At 38.1% G+C, this 17566-nt stretch overlaps 1 protein-coding gene across 1 annotated transcript in view; it reads left to right on the forward strand.

Moving 5' to 3' along the window:
* Nucleotides 1-16497: 16497 nt before the first annotated feature.
* The window catches only part of LOC128862011 (proteoglycan 4), a 102463-nt gene continuing 101394 nt past the window's right edge, over nt 16498-17566 (forward strand). The window contains exon 1 of the mRNA XM_054100429.1: nt 16498-16603. Within this exon, the coding sequence (XP_053956404.1) occupies nt 16498-16603 (106 nt within the window). The remainder of the gene's footprint in view (nt 16604-17566) is intronic.

The raw sequence follows: 17566 nt of genomic DNA on the forward strand, positions 1-17566 counted from the left end.
TTTTTTTGCTGCGTTGCTGGGCTTTAAAAGTGACTCCTACATAGATATCAGTAGTGAATACTTCCTAGACGGTACCTTTTTTGTCAAGTAAACAGACGTACACTTGTTTTGATGGAGATAATCCTCCAAATGAGTCAATAATTCAAAAGTTGGTGATAAAATTTCAAGAAACTGATTCCGTCGAGTATATAAAGCAATACTACCAACCAAAAACTGGACGTTCTGTTGATAATATTCTTGTAGCGCAAAGTGTTGCTAAAAAACCTTCAACATCGATATATCGACGTTTTCAATAAGTAGGCATCGACTGTTTGGCGGATTTCACACAAAGATTTGCATTTGCATCCTTACGAAATTCAATTCAAGAATGGAAGCCAACAGATCATCATCCACTCAGAAATTTGGTGAATTGGTTATTTTAAGACGATACTGGGTTTTCACGAAAATCAATTTTAGTGATGAAACTCATTCCTCACTGGAGAGATTTCTTAACCAACGAAATTGCTGATTCTGAAGAAAACGAGGTGTTATTGGATGCCTTTTCCCGTAAAAGGTCAATGGTTTCGTTGCTTGTGTGGCACGTAGCGCCGACTTGTTGAAAATAAACTTTGTCTAGATCAATACCAACCAATTCCGGCCATAAAAAATCGTTAATCATCGCTCGATAGCGCAATCCATGTACCATAACTGTTGTTCCAGCTTCATTTTCGAAAAAGTAAGTTCCAATGACTCCGTCGGACCATAAACCGCACCAAACAATCACCTATTGAGGATTGAGAGGCTTTTCAACAATAACTCTTGGATTTTCTGAGCCCCAGATGCGACAATTTTGCTTGTTAACGAAGCCACCGAGGTGGAAATCGGCCTCATCACTCAAGAAGATTTTTCGATGGAGTTCCGGATCATTTTCATGCATTTCTACAACCCAATCAGCAAATACACGACGTTGTTGATGATCAGCCGGCTTGAGTTATTGTGTTAACTGGACTTTATAAGCCTTAAGACCCAAATCTTCATGCAAAATACGGTGTAATGACGTTTGTGGCATTCCTAATTCTAAAGAACGACGACGAATGGATAAACCTGGGTTTTCTTCAACACTTTCGGCTACAACAGCAATATTTTCGGCTGTTCTTGAGCGACGTGCACGGGTTTTATTCTTCACACCACTAACTTAACCCAACAGCTCGAATCTTTTCACAAATTTCTGTATTGCGATCCGACAAGGTGCTTAACGGTGACCCAAAAATGTTCTAGTTTTACGAACCGTCTCTGTTAAATTTTCACCATTTTTATAGTGATTTTTAATAATTTCAATGCGTTATTTAAGCACGTATTCGTTCCATTTCTATTAATGGCGTAGTTTCTACTTGTCAAATATCAAAAAGTTACAGCTTCAAAAGTGACATCTACCGAAATAGCGGGCTATTCAAAACAACGCCTGTTATTGGGAAACCCTTTATATATAGAACTGGTGCGTACACTCGTTTTTGTTTTGGGCTTGGCGGAGCTCCTTCTCCTATTTTCATTACAGAAATACACTCGGAGGCTTGCTATTGCCTGCCGAGGGGCAACCGCTATTAGAAAAAAACTTTTTTTCATTTTGGTGTTTCACCGTGATTGGAACCTTCGTTCTCTTCGATTTCCGAATGATAGTCACGAATGGGTTGATAGTCACACGAATGGGTTGGCATTCGGCTATGGCGGCCGTAATCAGAAGAATCATTACACCAACTAAAAGGAACTGGTTGGTGTGGTTTTTGGGCTGGTGGAATAATTGGCTCGTGTTTCTTCGGAGACGAAAATGAAGGAGCCGTCACTATTCATTAAGTTTTTTGTGGCTTGAACTTGAACGAATATGCATAGGCGATCTTCATTTTCCTCAGAATGGAACCACAAGTCATAAAACACGAGAATACATTGCATTATTACGATCTAAGTTTCAAGGTGGATTAATTTCACGTAATGCTCAACATAACTTGGCCACATAGATCATGCGAACTGATTCCACTAGACTACTTTTTATGGTTTTTGGTTTTTTGGAAAGTAGAGTACCACTGGGGGCAAAAAGTAAGGTGAATTTGGTTGTAAAATGAAAAATCTTTATTTATTCTTGTAAATCAATTTCATCCCCTTCAAAATAATCCCCTCTCGATGAAATATACTTATGCCAACGATTTTTCCAATCCCCGAAACATGCCAAATAGTCCATTTCCGGTATAGGCATCAGCACCTTCTTCGATTCAGCTTTCATGTCCTCAATCGACTCGAAATGCGTTCCCCGGAGTGGTCTCTTGAGTTTTGGGAATAGCCAGAAGTCACACGGAGCCAAATCAGGCGAATACGGTGGTTGCGGAACGATATGCGTGGAATTTTTGGCGAAATGGTCACGAAGAACGAGTGCAGTGTGAGACGGTGCATTATCGTGATGCAAAAACCAAGAGTTGTTGGCCCATAATTCTGATCTTTTTAGACGAATTGCTTCACATAAACGACGCATAACGTTCAAATAATATTCTTTATTAACAGTTTGGCCAGATGGAAAGAGTTCATAGTGCACCACACCACGAAAATCGAAAAAAACTGTCATCATGACCTTTATTTTTGAACGACTTTGACGTGCTCTTTTCGGTCTGGCCTCGCCTTTAGCACAATATTCGCTTGATTGGTCGGTTGTTTCAGGGTCGTAAGCATAAATCCAAGTCTCATCTCCCGTAATGATGCATTTGAGCTTGTCCTGATAGTCTGAAAGCATTGTTTCACACACATCAAGAAATTTTCCAAGAAATTGAGAGTTTTCGGTACCAAACGAGGTTTGACTTTTCGTATGCCCAAATGGTCTTTCAAAATGGTTTTCACAGATCCTCCTGATATTCCGATCATATCAGTAAGGTCTTTAACAGTCAACCAACGATTTTTGAGCACTAACTTCTTCACTTTATTGACGTATTGGCCATCTGTTGACGTCGATGGTCGTCCGGAGCGCTCCAAGTCATCAACACGTTCTCGACCCTCTTTGAAGTCTTTGTACCACTTATAAACATTTTTCTGCGACATGGTCGAATCAGCAAATGCCTTCTGCAATATGCTAAACGTTTCCGCAGCCGAAATTTCATTCCGCAAAAAAAAATTTGATGGTAATATACTTCTCTGCTCAATCAAATCAGACATTGTAAAAATCGAAAAATGCACTCTTGGTCGTTTGGTAAACCCAAGCGTAAATATATTACTGATAATGACATACACATGAAAGTTGGCCCAGATGTTATTAACAGTGCTGCCAACTAATGAAAAAATTAACTAGAGCGAAATTTTAATCCCGCGAAGTTTGACAAATAAATTTACCTTACGTTTTGCCCACAGTAGTATTATATATGTGAATAAGCCAGAAACGATGCCAGAGCTGAAACGCTGCATTCGGATCAATATTGCTGATGCGATAATGTGTGAGCGAGTCCTTGAAAACTTGAATTCTCATGTGACTGTCTATAGACGTGCTCATGGCGAGCAGTTTATGGTTACACATACTATACATTAAAATGCTCAGAACGCTGAGAGGCATCGAGTCAGTTTCGATTGTCCGTTCGTGCACGCGAACGATGGCACTCATATTACGCTTTGTCCAAGATAGGTTGCTATTACAATAAAATTGGGTGACCCCGGTTACCAGCCAATTTCGCATATAACGATAATTTCACTCAACAAAAACAAAAGATACATAAATTTGGTAAAAATGATGAGCTCAAAAGAAATACGACGCAGGTAAAATTAAAAAAATAGGCGGTTACACGCCCATTTATACGTAAATGCGTTTATTTTGATAATGACTCAATAAAGCTCGCCCAAAGTTGGTATTCGCATTGTTCTCACTTTATTTAGAGCTGACATAAATGTTACTAGGATTAGATAAAAACCATCGCCATTTTTCATATGTCAAGACAAAGTTGCCGTCCGTCCGTCAGCCTTGTGTTACAAGCTATAACTCTCAGCGTATAAAGGATAGTTTAATTCCAAAAATTAACAATCAGCCCAAATAAAATTTTACTAAAATGTGTACGGGCATGTAAAGCTCGATCTGGACCAAATTGTACACTTCCTTAATGCTGGAATTTTTTCTTCCCGCACGCTGAAATTAAGTCCATAAAAATGTAGAGGTTTTGTAAAAGCTGTTGGTTCGAAAACGTTGGTTAGGTCAGTCTACATTTAATCGCACACAACTGTAGATACTAAAATTATTTTCTGCACCTTCAGTCATAGCTTATGCCGTTCGCTCTGCCCTACCTGGATGCCCTTTGCCACAATTCCATTTGAATTGAATTGCATTGCCAACTCACTATTGCTCTGCCATTTTGAATTTCCACCTCGTTGTTGCCTTTATTGTTTGCCACTTTTTCTTATTTACAAACGGTTTTTTTCGCAGTTATTTATTTATTGCTGTACCGCTTAACCCACTTAACTCTATAAAATCAATACGAAATCGCCACCATCGCTGCACTTGGCCATTTGCTTGCTGGTATTTTGTTGCTGCCAGTGTTGCCTTTGCTGTCATGGTAGCCATAAACTTAGCTAATTGTTTGATCCGCCCCTTTGCGGCTCTGGTGCATCGCTGCTGGTGTTGGCAGCCAATGGCCAGTGTTCGACGCAATGCAGTCAGCTGTTTGGCACTTGGCCGGGGTTTAGATCATTCGTTAGTTGGCTCAACGTGATTGCTTGGGTGGACGAAGGGAGGGACGTGGTAGGGTTACCTATAAATGTACTGTAATATTTACTTACTTGTGTCGGTAAGAATTAATGTAAGTGGACGACAATTCGTCCACTGGTGCTTGTCGTAAAGCAGTGTTAGTCGTTAAGCGTATTTTTGCTGGTCGCATTGTTTTTATTGTTTTTACTGCGATTTTCTACTTAGCTTTACAGAGCTGGTAATGTTGGGAAACCACTATGGGGAGTCACAATATTTTTTGCAAGGCAAATTCAAATGTGAATTGCCGCAAAAGATCTCCCAAAAGAACATGAATGGATGGTGTTTAAATAACTTTTGGCTTTTGATTACAAACAGCTGCTGGCGTATGCAATTTTCACCCGCCATCTTCTCCCTCGCTCTTACTGGATGTACAGCATATGTTCTTTGCCCTTCTCCTCGCTAGCTGTGTGAATTTTCTTAAGCAAAGTGGTTTACTTAAATCCCTTAAACCAGTAAAATCTTCATTCGCTTAAAAAGCCATTAAGAAAAGCGAAAAAAGCTATCAGAAAATTGTGCCACTGCAGAATACATCTGGTCGGGTTCTGCATGCAAAATTGTGGCTAAGAAATTAAGAAAACGAAAACAGTATGCTACCAAACGGCCAACATTTCCTCTAAAGTTTTTTCAAAGGCACTGAGATGTGAGATTTTCACGTATCCTTTGCGGCAGAAGAAATCATATCAGCAGCGGTGAATTTAGACGACGAAAAGGGGTCTGGGACCCAACGAGTGCTCAGCAGGGTGCTCAAAATAGCTGTAATAACGCCGATGACGCCTTTCGTGACATAAATTGAACTAAAAGTAGATTTGGGGCCTTGGTTGCTGTTTGGTACTATTATCATTTGGTACCACTGATGTCTGCATCCGAAAAGTTTATACGTTTACTGAATAACATATGCAAGAACGGGCCGGTAGAAAGAGGCTGTAACATAAGGCGCGATTCATATTCTCATTTGGGTTTTTGGAAGCGTGGATCTGCTATATATTTTGTATAAGCGAGGAACGCCATAGAAAATGCCGTGCTCTGTCTAATTTTAATGCCAGACATTAGTCATGTGCGAGATATTGAACCTCAATTGGGCAAACATTTTCGGTAGCTTAAAAAGTGTCTAAATTCATATAAATAGAGGGAAGACAATTATTTTTTAATTTAAAAGTCCATATAATAAATGCGAAACACTTTTTGAGTTATATGGAACCAAATGCTCAATACCTCAGCAAAAAAAGTATCGAAAATCAACGCGATTTTTAAGCTACTTGAAACTTGCATTTTCTTTAATGGGCTGTAAAACTGAACACCCTGAACTTTGCTAGAAATTCAGATTGAAAAGATTGCAATTTGAATGAAAATTTGATGATTTTTTTAAATTACTTTACAAAGTCTGAAAACTTGCATTATATGGTTTTATTGTAGTATGAACTTTATTTTTATTTAATACTAGCGGACCCGACAGACTTCGTTCTAAGTATCTTCGTTTCAACGAACTTTGACCACCCTTTTGGGACCCACTAAAACCCCGACTGAGATGTCTGCCAAAGGACTTCAATCTAAGAGGGAAACTTAAGGTTTAAACCCGATTGAACAATAATCTAAAGTGGGGACCTAAAGGTGACAAATATTTATAAAGTGGGTGCTTCAATGAAAAAACATAGAGATAATTAATTATTTATTATTATTATTATTAACATATCAAAACGTCCTCTCCTTTATACTTTCCTTTAAGTATAATTACTTCTATAACGTTGTTCAATAATTTTTTATCGCTAATCGTGTGCCGTTGCAAAGACGCGTTTGGTTGATATTTCTCAACATTATAATTACCGATCCAACCTTTAATTGAAGATTGTGAGGTGGAAATCCTGGTAAATCCAGCGAGTTTAAAAATTCAGGTGGATAGTTGACGGCATCACCTTGATTTGTAGCCTAATCAACTGATTTATATATCCTCAATTCGCCTGAAATTTGTTCTTGAATTTTGAAATTTAATTCATTTACATTTATGTATTTTGCGGCCGCCGCAGCCGAATGCGTTGGTGCGTGACTACCATTCGCAATTCACAGAGAGAACGTCGGTTCGAATCTCGGTGCAAACACCAAAATTAAAAAAAACATTGTTGCCCCTCGGCAGGCAATGGCAAACCTCCGAGTGTATTGCTGCTATGAAAAAGCTCCTCATAAAAATATCTGCCGTTCGGAGTCGGCTTGAAACTGTAGGTCCCTCCATTTGTGGAACAACATCAAGACGCACATAACAAATAGGAGGAGGAGCTCGGCCAAACACCCAAAAAGGGTGTACGTGCCAATTATATAATATATGTATATATTTTGCCACCAACCAATCATGGTTTCTGTAATTTTGAGCACCATCTGGAAACACCTTTTGAATAACTTCATCTTTTGATCGAGTTAACTGACAAAAACTATGAGGAAAGTTAATGCAACCAGTCAAAGTGTCTATAGGAAATTCGCCATTACCAATGTCAATGAGTTGTTTAGAGAATATGTCTCCATATTGGTCATTTTGCAACTCGACACGCACACAAATTGGAAGTCTTTAAACATGCATTGAGTTGATCAGCTGGCGTTGATCGTGGAATCACTGGCAATGTTTGATGAAAATTTTCCTGCTAATAAAATCATTCCACCACCAAATGAGTTATGACTGCTCCGTAGATCTTGTAAAATATGTTTGTCTTTTGTGATTCTTAAAATATATTCGGATTTGTTCAGCCCTGTGAATGAAATCATTCCTTAACTCGTTCTGAAACTAAAACAAACCTTCAACATCGATATATCGACGTTTTCAATAAGTAGGCATCGACTGTTTGGCGGATTTCACACAAAGATTTGCATTTGCATCCTTACGAAATTCAATTCAAGAATGGAAGCCAACAGATCATCATCCACTCAGAAATTTGGTGAATTGGTTATTTTAAGACGATACTGGGTTTTCACGAAAATCAATTTTAGTGATGAAACTCATTCCTCACTGGAGAGATTTCTTAACCAACGAAATTGCTGATTCTGAAGAAAACGAGGTGTTATTGGATGCCTTTTCCCGTAAAAGGTCAATGGTTTCGTTGCTTGTGTGGCACGTAGCGCCGACTTGTTGAAAATAAACTTTGTCTAGATCAATACCAACCAATTCCGGCCATAAAAAATCGTTAATCATCGCTCGATAGCGCAATCCATGTACCATAACTGTTGTTCCAGCTTCATTTTCGAAAAAGTAAGTTCCAATGACTCCGTCGGACCATAAACCGCACCAAACAATCACCTATTGAGGATTGAGAGGCTTTTCAACAATAACTCTTGGATTTTCTGAGCCCCAGATGCGACAATTTTGCTTGTTAACGAAGCCACCGAGGTGGAAATCGGCCTCATCACTCAAGAAGATTTTTCGATGGAGTTCCGGATCATTTTCATGCATTTCTACAACCCAATCAGCAAATACACGACGTTGTTGATGATCAGCCGGCTTGAGTTATTGTGTTAACTGGACTTTATAAGCCTTAAGACCCAAATCTTCATGCAAAATACGGTGTAATGACGTTTGTGGCATTCCTAATTCTAAAGAACGACGACGAATGGATAAACCTGGGTTTTCTTCAACACTTTCGGCTACAACAGCAATATTTTCGGCTGTTCTTGAGCGACGTGCACGGGTTTTATTCTTCACACCACTAACTTAACCCAACAGCTCGAATCTTTTCACAAATTTCTGTATTGCGATCCGACAAGGTGCTTAACGGTGACCCAAAAATGTTCTAGTTTTACGAACCGTCTCTGTTAAATTTTCACCATTTTTATAGTGATTTTTAATAATTTCAATGCGTTATTTAAGCACGTATTCGTTCCATTTCTATTAATGGCGTAGTTTCTACTTGTCAAATATCAAAAAGTTACAGCTTCAAAAGTGACATCTACCGAAATAGCGGGCTATTCAAAACAACGCCTGTTATTGGGAAACCCTTTATATATAGAACTGGTGCGTACACTCGTTTTTGTTTTGGGCTTGGCGGAGCTCCTTCTCCTATTTTCATTACAGAAATACACTCGGAGGCTTGCTATTGCCTGCCGAGGGGCAACCGCTATTAGAAAAAAACTTTTTTTCATTTTGGTGTTTCACCGTGATTGGAACCTTCGTTCTCTTCGATTTCCGAATGATAGTCACGAATGGGTTGATAGTCACACGAATGGGTTGGCATTCGGCTATGGCGGCCGTAATCAGAAGAATCATTACACCAACTAAAAGGAACTGGTTGGTGTGGTTTTTGGGCTGGTGGAATAATTGGCTCGTGTTTCTTCGGAGACGAAAATGAAGGAGCCGTCACTATTCATTAAGTTTTTTGTGGCTTGAACTTGAACGAATATGCATAGGCGATCTTCATTTTCCTCAGAATGGAACCACAAGTCATAAAACACGAGAATACATTGCATTATTACGATCTAAGTTTCAAGGTGGATTAATTTCACGTAATGCTCAACATAACTTGGCCACATAGATCATGCGAACTGATTCCACTAGACTACTTTTTATGGTTTTTGGTTTTTTGGAAAGTAGAGTACCACTGGGGGCAAAAAGTAAGGTGAATTTGGTTGTAAAATGAAAAATCTTTATTTATTCTTGTAAATCAATTTCATCCCCTTCAAAATAATCCCCTCTCGATGAAATATACTTATGCCAACGATTTTTCCAATCCCCGAAACATGCCAAATAGTCCATTTCCGGTATAGGCATCAGCACCTTCTTCGATTCAGCTTTCATGTCCTCAATCGACTCGAAATGCGTTCCCCGGAGTGGTCTCTTGAGTTTTGGGAATAGCCAGAAGTCACACGGAGCCAAATCAGGCGAATACGGTGGTTGCGGAACGATATGCGTGGAATTTTTGGCGAAATGGTCACGAAGAACGAGTGCAGTGTGAGACGGTGCATTATCGTGATGCAAAAACCAAGAGTTGTTGGCCCATAATTCTGATCTTTTTAGACGAATTGCTTCACATAAACGACGCATAACGTTCAAATAATATTCTTTATTAACAGTTTGGCCAGATGGAAAGAGTTCATAGTGCACCACACCACGAAAATCGAAAAAAACTGTCATCATGACCTTTATTTTTGAACGACTTTGACGTGCTCTTTTCGGTCTGGCCTCGCCTTTAGCACAATATTCGCTTGATTGGTCGGTTGTTTCAGGGTCGTAAGCATAAATCCAAGTCTCATCTCCCGTAATGATGCATTTGAGCTTGTCCTGATAGTCTGAAAGCATTGTTTCACACACATCAAGAAATTTTCCAAGAAATTGAGAGTTTTCGGTACCAAACGAGGTTTGACTTTTCGTATGCCCAAATGGTCTTTCAAAATGGTTTTCACAGATCCTCCTGATATTCCGATCATATCAGTAAGGTCTTTAACAGTCAACCAACGATTTTTGAGCACTAACTTCTTCACTTTATTGACGTATTGGCCATCTGTTGACGTCGATGGTCGTCCGGAGCGCTCCAAGTCATCAACACGTTCTCGACCCTCTTTGAAGTCTTTGTACCACTTATAAACATTCATTCCGCAAAAAAAAATTTGATGGTAATATACTTCTCTGCTCAATCAAATCAGACATTGTAAAAATCGAAAAATGCACTCTTGGTCGTTTGGTAAACCCAAGCGTAAATATATTACTGATAATGACATACACATGAAAGTTGGCCCAGATGTTATTAACAGTGCTGCCAACTAATGAAAAAATTAACTAGAGCGAAATTTTAATCCCGCGAAGTTTGACAAATAAATTTACCTTACGTTTTGCCCACAGTAGTATTATATATGTGAATAAGCCAGAAACGATGCCAGAGCTGAAACGCTGCATTCGGATCAATATTGCTGATGCGATAATGTGTGAGCGAGTCCTTGAAAACTTGAATTCTCATGTGACTGTCTATAGACGTGCTCATGGCGAGCAGTTTATGGTTACACATACTATACATTAAAATGCTCAGAACGCTGAGAGGCATCGAGTCAGTTTCGATTGTCCGTTCGTGCACGCGAACGATGGCACTCATATTACGCTTTGTCCAAGATAGGTTGCTATTACAATAAAATTGGGTGACCCCGGTTACCAGCCAATTTCGCATATAACGATAATTTCACTCAACAAAAACAAAAGATACATAAATTTGGTAAAAATGATGAGCTCAAAAGAAATACGACGCAGGTAAAATTAAAAAAATAGGCGGTTACACGCCCATTTATACGTAAATGCGTTTATTTTGATAATGACTCAATAAAGCTCGCCCAAAGTTGGTATTCGCATTGTTCTCACTTTATTTAGAGCTGACATAAATGTTACTAGGATTAGATAAAAACCATCGCCATTTTTCATATGTCAAGACAAAGTTGCCGTCCGTCCGTCAGCCTTGTGTTACAAGCTATAACTCTCAGCGTATAAAGGATAGTTTAATTCCAAAAATTAACAATCAGCCCAAATAAAATTTTACTAAAATGTGTACGGGCATGTAAAGCTCGATCTGGACCAAATTGTACACTTCCTTAATGCTGGAATTTTTTCTTCCCGCACGCTGAAATTAAGTCCATAAAAATGTAGAGGTTTTGTAAAAGCTGTTGGTTCGAAAACGTTGGTTAGGTCAGTCTACATTTAATCGCACACAACTGTAGATACTAAAATTATTTTCTGCACCTTCAGTCATAGCTTATGCCGTTCGCTCTGCCCTACCTGGATGCCCTTTGCCACAATTCCATTTGAATTGAATTGCATTGCCAACTCACTATTGCTCTGCCATTTTGAATTTCCACCTCGTTGTTGCCTTTATTGTTTGCCACTTTTTCTTATTTACAAACGGTTTTTTTCGCAGTTATTTATTTATTGCTGTACCGCTTAACCCACTTAACTCTATAAAATCAATACGAAATCGCCACCATCGCTGCACTTGGCCATTTGCTTGCTGGTATTTTGTTGCTGCCAGTGTTGCCTTTGCTGTCATGGTAGCCATAAACTTAGCTAATTGTTTGATCCGCCCCTTTGCGGCTCTGGTGCATCGCTGCTGGTGTTGGCAGCCAATGGCCAGTGTTCGACGCAATGCAGTCAGCTGTTTGGCACTTGGCCGGGGTTTAGATCATTCGTTAGTTGGCTCAACGTGATTGCTTGGGTGGACGAAGGGAGGGACGTGGTAGGGTTACCTATAAATGTACTGTAATATTTACTTACTTGTGTCGGTAAGAATTAATGTAAGTGGACGACAATTCGTCCACTGGTGCTTGTCGTAAAGCAGTGTTAGTCGTTAAGCGTATTTTTGCTGGTCGCATTGTTTTTATTGTTTTTACTGCGATTTTCTACTTAGCTTTACAGAGCTGGTAATGTTGGGAAACCACTATGGGGAGTCACAATATTTTTTGCAAGGCAAATTCAAATGTGAATTGCCGCAAAAGATCTCCCAAAAGAACATGAATGGATGGTGTTTAAATAACTTTTGGCTTTTGATTACAAACAGCTGCTGGCGTATGCAATTTTCACCCGCCATCTTCTCCCTCGCTCTTACTGGATGTACAGCATATGTTCTTTGCCCTTCTCCTCGCTAGCTGTGTGAATTTTCTTAAGCAAAGTGGTTTACTTAAATCCCTTAAACCAGTAAAATCTTCATTCGCTTAAAAAGCCATTAAGAAAAGCGAAAAAAGCTATCAGAAAATTGTGCCACTGCAGAATACATCTGGTCGGGTTCTGCATGCAAAATTGTGGCTAAGAAATTAAGAAAACGAAAACAGTATGCTACCAAACGGCCAACATTTCCTCTAAAGTTTTTTCAAAGGCACTGAGATGTGAGATTTTCACGTATCCTTTGCGGCAGAAGAAATCATATCAGCAGCGGTGAATTTAGACGACGAAAAGGGGTCTGGGACCCAACGAGTGCTCAGCAGGGTGCTCAAAATAGCTGTAATAACGCCGATGACGCCTTTCGTGACATAAATTGAACTAAAAGTAGATTTGGGGCCTTGGTTGCTGTTTGGTACTATTATCATTTGGTACCACTGATGTCTGCATCCGAAAAGTTTATACGTTTACTGAATAACATATGCAAGAACGGGCCGGTAGAAAGAGGCTGTAACATAAGGCGCGATTCATATTCTCATTTGGGTTTTTGGAAGCGTGGATCTGCTATATATTTTGTATAAGCGAGGAACGCCATAGAAAATGCCGTGCTCTGTCTAATTTTAATGCCAGACATTAGTCATGTGCGAGATATTGAACCTCAATTGGGCAAACATTTTCGGTAGCTTAAAAAGTGTCTAAATTCATATAAATAGAGGGAAGACAATTATTTTTTAATTTAAAAGTCCATATAATAAATGCGAAACACTTTTTGAGTTATATGGAACCAAATGCTCAATACCTCAGCAAAAAAAGTATCGAAAATCAACGCGATTTTTAAGCTACTTGAAACTTGCATTTTCTTTAATGGGCTGTAAAACTGAACACCCTGAACTTTGCTAGAAATTCAGATTGAAAAGATTGCAATTTGAATGAAAATTTGATGATTTTTTTAAATTACTTTACAAAGTCTGAAAACTTGCATTATATGGTTTTATTGTAGTATGAACTTTATTTTTATTTAATACTAGCGGACCCGACAGACTTCGTTCTAAGTATCTTCGTTTCAACGAACTTTGACCACCCTTTTGGGACCCACTAAAACCCCGACTGAGATGTCTGCCAAAGGACTTCAATCTAAGAGGGAAACTTAAGGTTTAAACCCGATTGAACAATAATCTAAAGTGGGGACCTAAAGGTGACAAATATTTATAAAGTGGGTGCTTCAATGAAAAAACATAGAGATAATTAATTATTTATTATTATTATTATTAACATATCAAAACGTCCTCTCCTTTATACTTTCCTTTAAGTATAATTACTTCTATAACGTTGTTCAATAATTTTTTATCGCTAATCGTGTGCCGTTGCAAAGACGCGTTTGGTTGATATTTCTCAACATTATAATTACCGATCCAACCTTTAATTGAAGATTGTGAGGTGGAAATCCTGGTAAATCCAGCGAGTTTAAAAATTCAGGTGGATAGTTGACGGCATCACCTTGATTTGTAGCCTAATCAACTGATTTATATATCCTCAATTCGCCTGAAATTTGTTCTTGAATTTTGAAATTTAATTCATTTACATTTATGTATTTTGCGGCCGCCGCAGCCGAATGCGTTGGTGCGTGACTACCATTCGCAATTCACAGAGAGAACGTCGGTTCGAATCTCGGTGCAAACACCAAAATTAAAAAAAACATTGTTGCCCCTCGGCAGGCAATGGCAAACCTCCGAGTGTATTGCTGCTATGAAAAAGCTCCTCATAAAAATATCTGCCGTTCGGAGTCGGCTTGAAACTGTAGGTCCCTCCATTTGTGGAACAACATCAAGACGCACATAACAAATAGGAGGAGGAGCTCGGCCAAACACCCAAAAAGGGTGTACGTGCCAATTATATAATATATGTATATATTTTGCCACCAACCAATCATGGTTTCTGTAATTTTGAGCACCATCTGGAAACACCTTTTGAATAACTTCATCTTTTGATCGAGTTAACTGACAAAAACTATGAGGAAAGTTAATGCAACCAGTCAAAGTGTCTATAGGAAATTCGCCATTACCAATGTCAATGAGTTGTTTAGAGAATATGTCTCCATATTGGTCATTTTGCAACTCGACACGCACACAAATTGGAAGTCTTTAAACATGCATTGAGTTGATCAGCTGGCGTTGATCGTGGAATCACTGGCAATGTTTGATGAAAATTTTCCTGCTAATAAAATCATTCCACCACCAAATGAGTTATGACTGCTCCGTAGATCTTGTAAAATATGTTTGTCTTTTGTGATTCTTAAAATATATTCGGATTTGTTCAGCCCTGTGAATGAAATCATTCCTTAACTCGTTCTGAAACTAAAACAAAAGAAAGAATATTGCGAGGCCAATCAAATCTATAGCTCTTACATTTTTTCACTTTTCAATTTGGTCGGGTTCACGATGCTATCACTTTTGTGTGAACGCCTTAGATCCTCCAACGCGAACACGCACACACACACGAACGCCCTATTTGTATGGGAAAAAGAAAAGGGCTGTTTTAGGCTTTTCCCGGAAATTATTCGAATTTTTCTCCCCGTACAAACTATCCTTGGACTTCCAGAAACGTTTAAAAAAAAAGAATTGTGAAAAAGATTGGTCCATGCGTTGTTGAGTTATGCGCTTACCAACACATTTTGCGATTCGTTTTTATATTATATTTAGATGTTCCATTAAATAAAATTAAAAAGAAATAAGAAAAAATTAAAAAAATAATGTTTTAATTAAGAGAAAATCATGTAAATCGTCAATCTTGCCATTGTGAGGTATGCATTAGAAAACAATAAAATCCATGCATTTTTGCAGAAGTTATTGCGGTTGAAATAAAAAGTTGCTTGAGAGAAAATAAAAAAATCGTCGTCTTGACATGTAAATGGAGACCGTTCTTCGTAGTCTTTAATGTCTTGAGATTTATCGCATGCAATGAACTGATACTTTGGTGTTTTGGCAGCTATATTCTCAACTTATACGAAATCTCAATAGTGACAACGCCTTTTCTTTTGCTCCAAAATGCAAGGAGTGCTTGGTTCGATTTTTTTTAATATACTTAGTCTTGCTACAAATTCTGTGGTAAATTTCACAATGCATATGGCGAAGACAAATTCGCAGAAAAAGTTCCGTTACTTTTACTTTTTTTCGTATGCATTGACATACTTATAAATTCTACTTGTGTTTCGTGGCAAATTTCGCTGGTTAACAATGGAGTGGGGAACTAAGGAAAATCGCATTGCAGCGATTGCATTACTTGAGGGTGGTAAAAGTGCCAGTGATATTTATGAATGGTTGAAAAAACTTAATATAATATTTCGAGAAAGTTTGTTTACCTCACGATCAGTTTTTTCCAAACGTCTGAAGTGGCAGACAAGAAAAAGAAGTGGTCGTCCTGGCATGGTTCGAACCAGTGCACTGGAATGCAGTGGCTAAAACATTTGAGTTCATAGCCGCAGAATATTAGCAGTGTAGAGGTCGAGATCAGAATCTATTTGGGGTCAGAATTGGAGAACATGGCCTTTTCAAGACCTAACAAAAAATTTGGAGAGTCTCAAAGAGTCTTTGGTCCGAGGAGCGAGGAGCAATTAATCGTTTGAAGGCTGTAAAACCTGTGTAAAAGCAAATAGTGACCATTTCGATTGAAAATTAAAAATTTTTTGTGTTAGTACCTACGTGATTAAATAAAACTAGCTTCATTAAACAAAATATTATTATTTCATATTTATAACGGGCTTTACTTGTAACAGAACTTATGACGGGACTAAGTGCATATCTGCGATAATTGTTCCGCATGCCATGAAATTGACCATTTGAACAAAAAGTTTTCAACAGGTTTATGTAGAATGCAATCCAGAGGAAAGTAGTTAGGGAGAACAATGTAGTGGAAGGTCGAAGTAAACGAGATAGTTGATTGGAGCGATAGTTGAATTCCTGAATTAAAATCGTGGATTAATGGACAATAAGGAGAACTAGACCTTCCATTTCTCTCAATTTCTTAGCCGCCATAGCTGTCATAAAATATATCTATTGATACAACAGGGGATGCTGGCATATCTATTTTAGGTGTCCATATTTTAGTAAAGGGAGAAACAGGCCTGAGATTACTTTTCACTAGTACACTAACAACAAAAATGTTAGAGCTTATGATCAAAGACATGGAGGAATGGCACCGGCGATTATTTGCCGTTATCCCCAAAAATGAAATTCTGAATGGGATCTCTTTGGGTACAGACTTAAGTAAGTTTATTATGCCTGATTGAGAGTAACGAGTAGCTCGTCCATTAAAAAAAAAAAAACACAAAATAAAAAAACCTTCACTGCTTTAAATTCATCTAAATAAGTACCACCCATACATAATACTCACATAACTAGTAAGCGATTTCACCAAAAACTGCTTGTCATTGGTTGTCTGTTATCTGTACTGTTAGTTTTTCTTTCGAAACTTTTCTACTTGTTTTTTGTGTGTTTGTTTAGTTGTTGTGTGTAAGCTTTGTGATTTGTATAAATTCAATTTCGGTTACAAGCTGTCATGTGGGAATTGCAAATGCATTAATCATCAGCCAACAGCAGATACAAGGATTACTGCTGTTATACATTGGCAGTTATATTTTTTATTTATGCGTATGTGTTAGTGTATATCCACTGCTGGAAGGCCTTGTGTCCACTTATGTTCTCTCAGTCAACCGCAATGACAAACCATTAAGCGTTGACGTCTGTGTTGTTTGTGGCCTAAAATGCATTGACAATACGAAAATACTAAAAAAAAAGCTGGAAAGTCGCCAAAGCAAGACAAGTTTTTACATCGCTGCTGTTTGGCAGCCTCACGGGTACTTTCTATTGGAATTTTCACATACTTATATGAAGCGATCCCCTGTTTCATTCGGAAATATACGAGGAAAAAATATATATGTATATTTTGTCGATAAATGAATGCACTTACTTACTTACATATAGAATGCTTGTATTCTGCAATTTCAAATTCCCTTCACAGTCAACTATTTTTTATTTTTTTTTAATAAAAATTATTTTTTGGCTCCAATTGGACCTAAGAGAATTTAGCTTTTAAATCTATAAATAGATAAATAAAGCGGTAAATAAAAAATGAATAAATAAATAAATAAATAATTAAATAAATAAATAAAGAAATAAATAAATAATTAAATAAATAAATAAATAAGACACTAAGAAATAAGTAAATGA

The sequence above is a fragment of the Anastrepha ludens genome, chromosome 2 (assembly GCF_028408465.1).
Source record: "Anastrepha ludens isolate Willacy chromosome 2, idAnaLude1.1, whole genome shotgun sequence".
In the NCBI taxonomy this organism is placed as follows: domain Eukaryota; kingdom Metazoa; phylum Arthropoda; class Insecta; order Diptera; family Tephritidae; genus Anastrepha; species Anastrepha ludens.